The 9,763-nt window shown below is 43.2% G+C and overlaps 1 protein-coding gene across 6 annotated transcripts; it reads left to right on the top strand.

Annotated features, from left to right (window-relative positions):
* Positions 1–3,610: 3,610 nt before the first annotated feature.
* On the top strand, positions 3,611–9,345 carry LOC126370540 (uncharacterized). Of its 6 annotated transcripts, none has more exons than XM_050015441.1 (3): positions 3,611–3,810; positions 4,052–5,075; positions 8,331–9,345. In XM_050015441.1, exons 2-3 carry the CDS (start codon positions 4,666–4,668, stop codon positions 9,157–9,159), a joined length of 1,239 nt encoding a protein of 412 aa, XP_049871398.1. In that variant the 5' UTR covers positions 3,611–3,810; positions 4,052–4,665; the 3' UTR covers positions 9,160–9,345. The 6 variants fall into 6 exon arrangements, with proteins under 6 accessions (XP_049871398.1, XP_049871393.1, XP_049871397.1 ...); XM_050015436.1 differs by having other exon boundaries at positions 3,611–4,294; positions 4,892–5,075; XM_050015440.1 differs by having other exon boundaries at positions 3,611–5,075; positions 8,331–8,416; positions 8,937–9,077.
* The last annotated feature ends 418 nt before the right edge of the window (positions 9,346–9,763 follow it).

Below are 9,763 nucleotides of genomic sequence, written 5' to 3'. Positions count from 1 at the left end.
TGCAGACACCTCCTAATTTTACTTTAAGTTGTACCCGTCATTTTCTTATCCGCCGAAAAGGAAAGAGACAGATGATTGACAGCTCTTAATTTTAGGAAGAATGAGTAAATGAATGAATAACCCGGGCGAATCAAAAAGGTATCTCGCTGGTATACAAACCGTTTGACGTGTGCTGTCAACTTAATTCTGTCGGGTTATTGGCCAATGTAAAATTTTTAGACGGTTGTTTTAGATTTGTGCTTAAAATTGGCATGTGCTCTATAAACTTTATGCTTGTCGATTACTCGTTCCTTTCCTTTTCGGCGGATAAGTGACAGTGTTAGCGCCGTACGCTAGGCAACACTGCTTCCGCCCCTCCCCCCCCGACCAGCGGATGTTCGCGCCCCGCGCTACAACGTTCTCTCCACCGCGCCACGCCCGACCGCAACGACGCTCTCGAAATACTACGCGATTTTAACCTAACAACGACCTTGTAATTGATATATATTCAAGCATTAAACGATTTCTATCTAAGTGAATAAATATTTTATTGAAAATTCATACATAAAGTACATGAACCGCCAACCAGCGCGTTCATGTTGGCGACCGTAAACTGCACGAGACCTGCACGAGTCACGCCAAGAGGGCAATCTTCGGAAGGCTACATATTACAAGCCACGAGCGTCAAGCAGTTGGTCGCGGGCAAGTCAAGATATCCAGCAATTCGAGTTTCACAAGTAAGCGGTGGAGAGCAGAAGCCACGTGGACGCACACATAGCGGCGCCACGTGTTACAAGAAGAGGACGCCACGCGAGAGCCACGCATCTGCAAGAAATTGTCTGCAGCTGCGCCAGAGGCACAATTAGATTCCACTTCAAGAAGAAAACCACGTGTCTAGACGCCTTCCCAGTCGGTCTACATACGTCTAGCATCAACCAGTACAAGATACCAGGTCCCAGGTCATCGGCAGCGGAGCGCCGCGTCGGTGGCAGGTCATCACATCCAGCTCGGCTCAGCACGTCGCGGCCTACACGGGCGTCGAGACAAGGAACAGCGAGCGAGCGAGCGAAGGCGAAGAACGTCGGGAGGAGGCGCCGTGGTACATAGTGGAATGCCAAGGAACGTGAGCCCATCCTTTTATTTCCTATCTTTCTATCCTAGTTTCCGTCTTTACTTGTGCGAACAGAATAGGCATTTCTAGTGTCCCTATCGTTCAAACTAATATCTCTAGTTTTCTATTTCTTTTCCTTCTATTAACAAGTCAAGTCTAGTATTCCCTATCAAAAGTTGTGCGTAATCATTTTATAATTGCAAGTCTAGTTTCGATTTCGCACGCTCATTGATTAGGGCCAATTATTATTGAATACCTACTGTCTAGTATGCAGCTCAGGTTCAATTGCCACTGTCTAGTCATGCAGGGCAATCCAGTGTTTTAGACCAAGTTTCGTTTATTACTGTCAAGCTATACAGTATAGACAAGATCAAGTATAGCCTACTGTCTAGTTATGCAGTAGGCACAAGCTAGTATTCCTAGTTCTAGTTAGGTTCTCTTATTATTGTCTAGTATGCAATACAAGTGACCAAATATTTCTAATTTTCAAGTCTAGTTTCTCTTGTTATTGTCGAGTATGCAATACAAGTGCTTATATGCCTATCTAGGTAATTACTAATTAATCACAAGTCTAGTTCTAGTGCATCCTTATTACAAGTCTAGTTAAGTACGTGATCCTAGGCAAGTCTAGTGAAATTAGGTGCGTACATACGCTTATCTGATAAGGATTGTCATACAAGTTCAAGTTTTACGTAAGTTTTTACGAGTTTAAACTACGTAGGGATTCCAAATAATCCAAATAACTACACTTCTCATCAAAAAAATCGAAACACTTCCGTTTTCATTGTTTCTGTCCGAATTTAACACAAAAAAGAATTCATACGATGAAAAAAAATACATAAATAGTATAGCTGGCAGTTTGGCCATTACAGTAATAAGCGAAAATTCTAAATTCAAAATTAGAATTTCATTTGTTTATCTTATAAACGAAATGAATCACTGTTTTGAGACAAATGTGTGTTTAGGGTTGGAGTACATTTAGCGTTTAAAAACTAAAAATTGGCGCCTATCCTTAAACTTTTTGTTTTTTATTTCAATACTGTGACTTTGGGACGTCTGAAAAAAGGTTTTTTTTCTAAAACGTATGGATACTTCGCCCACAGAAGCCGCCCAAGTTGTGGCATTGCTGGATTCTGGCCTTAGTCAGCGTGTTGTGGCTGCAAGACTGCATCTAAGCCTGTCATCTGTTCATAGAGTCTATAAACGTTATCGGGAGACTGGTTTGTTCACGCGCCGTTCAGGATCTGGCAGGAATCGGGTCACTTCTGAGCGAGATGATCGATTTATTGTAACAACTTCTTTAAGAAATCGACGCCTTAACGCTTTTCAACTGCAGCAGCGGCTTCGTGTTGTACGAAGGGTGGCTGTAAGTGACTCTACAATTAGAAGAAGGTTGAAGGATCGTGGACTGGTACCGCATAAGCCAGCAAATGGGCCGAAATTAACTGCAGACCATCGAAGAGCGCGCCTTAACTTTGCACGTGAGCACCTAAATTGGTCATACCTACAGTGGAGCAAAGTTCTCTTTTCTGATGAGTGTAAAATTATGCTGTATGGTAACGACGGAAGGAACAAGGTCTACAGAAGAGACGGAGAACGCTATGCACAATGCTGCATTGAAGAAAAGGTCAGCTATGGTGGCGGTTCGTGGACGGTTTGGGGAGGAATCAGCGCCGACGATAAGACAGAGCTTGCTTTCGTGTCTGGGCCACGTCTGCCTGCACTAAACTGTCATCGGTACGTCGAAGAGTGTCTCGAGCCTCATGTGATGCCCTATGCACATTTTATTGGCAACGGCTTCATATTCATGCACGACAATGCTAGGGCTCACACCGCGGGCGTCGTACGAGATTATCTTAACGAAGTCGATATCTCTATTATGGAATGGCCAGCAAGAAGCCCGGACATGAATCCCATTGAACATCTGTGGGATGAATTAAAGAGACGAATTCGAGCAAGAGATCCTGCCCCAGAAACACTTAGCCAGCTGCAAGATGCAATCCAAGAGGAATGGGACAATATACCACAGCATGTGATCGTGACTCTCATCCGATCGATGAAGAACCGTATGGAAGCAGTAATTAGAGCTCGGGGAGGGAATACAAGTTATTAAATAAACGTTTTTTAGCTTTTTTTTTCATTTACGTGTGTTGTTTTATCCATTTCCTTTATACTCCATACGGAATAAAAATGACTCATTTAACAAAATACGAAACCTATGAAAAATTCATTTAAATTTAGAACATTAACATTAAGATTTGATAAGCTCATATTACTCACTATTAAACGACATTTAACATTTATTCCTAAATGTACACATTTTTCTAATAATCCTGACAAAACGTAAACTTGCAAGGTGTTTCGATTTTTTTGATGAGAAGTGTATTTTCAAGATTCATACAAGTGTCATAAAACAATCGAGGTTTTAGTTTATAATTGAATAATTCAATTGACTTCCATTTTCAAGTCTAGCGAGCGAGTGAACGAACGAACAATCGAATGATATAGTAAGAGTGAGTGAAAGGAAGCTATAGCTAACTCCACGAGTGTGAGGAGTCTAGATATACCGGCGTCCACGCCGGCGGCCATTTTGTCATTACCTTATTTTTTCTTCTAATTCTAGTAAACGATAGTTCGTTTCGTATTTTCGAGTGAAATATTATTGAAATTACAGTGATTTTCTACAGAGTTTTGTGCATAACGTGTAGTGAAGTTAAAAGGTGATATTTGTAGCTAGTTATTACAATTTTATAATCATGAGTGTCGAAGTAAACAAAGAGTTAAACGAGTTAACAGTGAAGCGTCGCTCTGTAAAGGGCAGAATTACGAAGTTTAGCAAGTATTTAAATTCTTTACCGGCTGGAGACCTATCAGTTCAGGATCGCAGCCAGTTATGCACGAAGCTCGAGAAGTTTACTGTGATGTTTGATAGTTTTGACGACTTACAATCACGTATTGAAGTCTATAACGAGGATAATTTGGATGACGAGTTGCAAGAACGTGAGGAAATAGAGGACAGTTTTCATAGCAACATAGCATTCGCTAAGGTCAAGTTAGGCACAATTTCCCTTGCCGAAACGAGTGGACAGGCAGAGCGTGAGAGTGCAACATACACTCCCAATGATTCACAATGCGCTCATAGCTGCGGAGGTCAGCAAGACCTTGGTTTCCGTCTTCCAGTCATTCAAATCTCAAACTTTGATGGTACGTATTTCAAATGGCTTGAATTTCGTGACACATTCGAGTCGTTAATTCATAACAATACGCGGATTAAGCCGATCAACAAGTTTCATTATTTATGCTCGTATCTGCAAGGGGAAGCTGCGCGTGTCATTTCAAATCTAGAAGTTTCTGATAAGAATTATAGTGAAGCATGGGACTTACTTTGCGAGCGATATAACAACAAACGCCAATTGACAACTAATCACTTAAATTCCTTGTTTAAAATTGATCCTATCTCACGCGAATCTGACAAGTCACTCAGGTTTCTAGTGGACCACGTAACTAAAAATTTACGTGCTTTAAATAACCTTGGGCAGCCCACAGATCAGTGGGACACATTAATCATCCATATTATGTCCTCTAAACTAGATAATATTACAAGTTTGAAATGGGAGGAGCATAGGTCAAGTTCTAGTAAGGAAATGCCGTCTCTTGATGATTTCTTCAAGTTCCTCAAGGGTCGAGCAGACGTTCTAGAGTCAGTACAAAGATCTAAACAAGATAAACAAGTCTCGAGTGGCAACAATAATACACATAACAAGTATCAAAGGGCTAACAAATCTGTGAATGTCATTTCAGCTAATCCAGTAAATTTCGAACAAGTCAATCGAGGTCTGCATTGTTTCGTCTGCAAGGGCAAGCATAGAATATACGACTGTCCAGCGTTCCTGTCCATGAGCATCGAGGAGCGGATACAAAAGGCTAGTTCACTGAAGCTCTGTCTGAACTGTCTGCGGAGCGGCCATATTGCAGGCGCTTGCAGGTTAAGTAGCTGTCGTATTTGCAATGCACGTCACAACACAATGCTTCATAAGCCACACACACAGACCATCACAGCCACTCCTAGTATTGACAATGTCATCCCTACAAGTACCACAAGTACAAGTACTCCCAATTCAGTCACAAGTGATGCAAGTACAAGTTCTATTTCTATGTCTGTCACTTCCACTAGCCAGGTTGTTCTTTCTACAGCACTAGTGGACATTGTCAATCCAGATAATAATCAAGTGGAAACAGTAAAGGTACTGTTAGACTGCGGAAGCATGTCTTCATTTATTACAAGTGATTTGAAGCAACGGCTTCAACTAGATACACAAGTGCTAGATGCCACTACTATAGTAGGTATTGGTAATTCTTCTCTTAATTTTGCTCCGGAGAGGGGCACTGTTACTGTCAAGTCTAGATGCAATCCATTTAGTGTCACATTGTCATGTCTCGTATTGCCTGAGATCACAGCCACATTACCTAGGCGCCCTATAAACATGAAACAATTTAGCTTCCCTAGTAACATCAGCTTAGCTGATCCCAGTTTCAATGTCCCAAGCAAGGTGGACATGCTTATAGGCGCGGATCTATTTTGGGATCTTATAGGCCCACGACAGCAGTCGTTGGGTGCTAATTTACCCACTCTGCGAGAGTCCAAGTTAGGCTGGTTCTTAGCAGGTCATATACGTGACAAAAAAACAAGTAATTTACAAGTGGACAATTCTAACACAAGTATTCAATGTAATTTTTCAGCACTGGAGAGTCTGCACACCAAACTGAGCAGGTTCTGGGAGCTAGAGGAGCTTCCGACGTCGCAGAAGGCTTCGGAGGCGGGAGTCGATGCAGGGAACCCATGCGAGACACATTTCATGACACACACCACCCGTTTAGAAGATGGTAGGTTCTCTGTCCGATTACCACTAGTAACCACTCCCGACTGTCTCGGAGACTCTTACAGTGTCGCTAAGAAGCGATTTCTCAATCTAGAAAAGCGTTTTGAACGCCATGCCCAGTTAAAGTCTATGTATTCCGACTTTATGAAGGAATATGAAGACTTAGGACACATGTCCGAATCCAGTCTATTCAAGCCACCAGTTTCTTATTTTATTCCTCATCACGCGGTGATGCGAGAGAAATCCGAGTCCACCAAGCTGCGAGTTGTCTATGACGCCTCATGTCGTACGTCGTCAGGCTTTTCCATCAATGACCTTCAAATGATCGGTCCTAATATTCAAGATTCCCTTTTTAATATTCTAGTTCGATTCAGGGAATACAATTACGTCATGACGGGCGACATTGAAAAAATGTATAGACAGGTACAAGTAGATGATTGTGATCGCGACTTACAGTTGATACTGTGGAGAAGCGACCCTTCTAGTCCATTGAAAACATATAGGTTAAATACAGTAACCTATGGCTTCGCTAGTGCAAGTTACTTAAGTACAAGGTGCATATGGCAGTTGGGCGAAGAGAGTTATGATCCATTAATTAAAACTATTTTACAAAATGATTTCTAAGTTGATGATTTGATTACAGGGGCTCAAACTGAACAAGAACTGCTCTACATACAAGATTCTGTGGTCCGAGCCCTGTCATCGGGTTGTTTTAACTTACGCAAGTTCAGATCGAATTCTAGGGGTGTGTTGCAAAATACGCTAGCTAGTTCTCATGACAATTTAACTCTCAGCCAGACATATGACACCTTGGGACTTAACTGGAACCCTGATACAGACACTCTACAATTTCCAATGTCTGTACAAGGTCGAGAATCCAATGTTACAACAAAACGCTCTATATTGTCTCAAACATTTCAAATTTTTGATCCTCTAGGTCTACTTAGTCTATGTACTATAAAACCAAAGATCTTAATGCAAAGACTTTGGGCTAGCAAGATTGAATGGGATTCAGTTGTTCCTTCCGACATACAAAGGTCATGGAAACGATTCATTGATAACCTATCATTTATTTCACACATTACTATTCCAAGAAATGTAATTAGAGACTTACCTGTTTCAGTCGAGCTTCACGCCTTCAGTGACGCTTCCCAGGCTGCCTACGGTGCTTGCATCTACGTCAAGTCTATCGATCAAGCAGGAAACACGAGCATTCTTCTCTACTGTGCTAAGGCACGCGTAGCACCGTCTAAGGCGGCTCTCACCATCCCGCGCTTGGAGCTGTGCGGCGCGCTACTCGCGGCCCGCCTGCTGTGCGCTGTAAAGAGCGCCCTCCGCCGGCAGATAAGCAAGTCTTACCTGTGGACGGACTCCAGCGTCGTGCTAGGGTGGATCGCCACCGAACCCTCGAGACTTAAAGTCTGGGTTTCCAATAGGGTTAGGCAGGTTCAAGAAATGACAAGTACTTCATCGTGGCGGTACGTCCCTACCGCTCACAACCCAGCCGATCTAGCATCCCGCGGCGTAGACCCACATCAAGTTCAAGACTCCACCTTATGGTGGCAAGGTCCATCATTTTTGTCTAGGCCTGAATCCGAGTGGCCTACTCTCTATTCTCACAAGTGTGACAACCTTCCAGAGTTAAAGGTACACACTACTCTAGTTACGGACTCTATCAAGGCTAGTATCGATATATCTAGGTATTCAAAATTGCAATTCTTACAACGAGTCATTGCTTACATTTATCGATTCATACATAATTGCAAGAACCCCCATGATAAGCACACTGGCTCGCTAACTGTCGATGAGTTAGAGGGTGCATTCACATGTCTAGTTAGAATGTCACAACAAGACTCTTTCCCTCACGAATTACAGACTTTACAAAGACAAGACAATCTCAAGCTCAAGTCTAGTATCGTATCATTAAACCCATTTCTAGATTCCCAGGGCTTGCTCAGAGTTGGTGGAAGACTGTGCAATTCACAGTACGAGTACGAGAAGAAGCACCCAGTTTTATTGCACGCGAAACACCACCTCACTAAGCTCTTATTTACACAAGAACACCACAGGCTGCTGCACGCGGGACCACAATTGTTGCTCGCGTCCATACGAGAACGCATCTGGCCGCTAGGTGGTAGAGAGTTGGCTCGTCGTACAGCGAGAAGCTGTATCAAGTGTCGGCGTATCAGCGCTCAACCTCTACACAACATTATGGGTAACTTACCGGCGCAGCGAATCACACCTGACTACCCTTTTAGTACAGTCGCCGTTGATTTCGCGGGTCCTTTTATGATTACAGACAGGAAGGGTCGAGGCTGTAAGATAACAAAGGCATATCTATGCCTATTTATATGTTTCAGGTCCAAGTGTGTCCATCTCGAGGCGGTGAGTGAATTGTCGAGAGACGCATTCATGTTAACACTGCGTAGGTTTATCGCTCGCAGGGGTAAGCCGAATGACATTTTTTGTGATAATGGGAGGAATTTTGTTGCTACTGCTAGGGAGCTAGGTACGTTTTTATCTAACAATTCTGACCTCATTGCGCATGACGCCAGCACTCATAACATAAATTTTCACTTCTCCCCTGCTTACGCACCTAATTTTAATGGACTTGCAGAGGCCGGAATAAAATCTGCTAAATTCCATTTAAAACGCATACTAGGCAATTCTCATCTAACGTTTGAAGAGATGTCTACTCTTTTTGCACAAGTCGAGTCAATCCTTAATAGCAGACCCCTGTGTCCCTTGTCATCATCCCCTAACGACTATACCCCCCTTACTCCGGGACACTTTCTGATAGGCAGACCACTAATGTCACTGCTATCGCCTTCTCTAGAAGACGAAAATGCATCCCGCCTGAACCGCTACCAGCGCATCGAGCAAGCTAGAGAACATTTTTGGCGCCGGTGGCAATCCGAATATATCTCCGAGCTGCAACAAAGGCTTAAATGGCGTATTCGTTGCAGAGATCTGAGACCTGGTGACTTGGTGCTCATCAAAGAAGACAACACGTCACCACTCCAGTGGCGCTTGGGTCGTGTACAACAACTCTTCCCGGGCGCAGACGGCATTCCGCGCGTCGCTGACGTGGCTACCGCCAGGGGCATCGTGCGACGAGCTCTATCGAAGATCTGCTTGTTGAAAGCGGACGCTTCCAACGGGGGCGACGATGTTAGCGCCGTACGCTAGGCAACACTGCTTCCGCCCCTCCCCCCCCGACCAGCGGATGTTCGCGCCCCGCGCTACAACGTTCTCTCCACCGCGCCACGCCCGACCGCAACGACGCTCTCGAAATACTACGCGATTTTAACCTAACAACGACCTTGTAATTGATATATATTCAAGCATTAAACGATTTCTATCTAAGTGAATAAATATTTTATTGAAAATTCATACATAAAGTACATGAACCGCCAACCAGCGCGTTCAGACAGATATAACTTAAAATAAAATTAGATGGTATTTACAGGAATTAGCACCAATATAAGATTTACGTTTAGGCGATGGAATTATCTGCCAACCGCAATCAGAACTAAGCTTTAATAATCATTAATGAATAAATAAATCAGAAAAGTTTCAGTGGTTTAAGCGTACGGTGAATGCATTAAAATACATAGGTACATAGAATTCTGAAATCATAACGTTTTCTTTTGAATATGAGCAAACAAAAATCAGTCATTCCCCTCCAATACAAAAGCTATTTAACTCCGCGTTTCAATCAAGCCGCAATCTCTTTGCTCTAGCTTGTCTCAGCCGTCGCATATATCACGACAGACCTCAGCACAGACCGACA

This window comes from Pectinophora gossypiella, chromosome 11 (genome assembly GCF_024362695.1).
Source record: "Pectinophora gossypiella chromosome 11, ilPecGoss1.1, whole genome shotgun sequence".
NCBI lineage: Eukaryota > Metazoa > Arthropoda > Insecta > Lepidoptera > Gelechiidae > Pectinophora > Pectinophora gossypiella.
Note: the sequence above shows the minus strand (reverse complement) of the source record. Positions and strands in the feature narration are given on the sequence as shown.

Excerpts from the sequence above, each read along its gene's own strand:
- LOC126370540 (XM_050015435.1), top strand. The coding sequence starts at position 3,847 with ATGAGTGTCGAAGTAAACAAAGAGTTAAACGAGTTAACAGTGAAGCGT. Across the intron at positions 5,076-8,330 it reads CATATTGCAGGCGCTTGCAG|GTCCAAGTGTGTCCATCTCG; the intron begins GTTAAGTAGCTG and ends TATATGTTTCAG.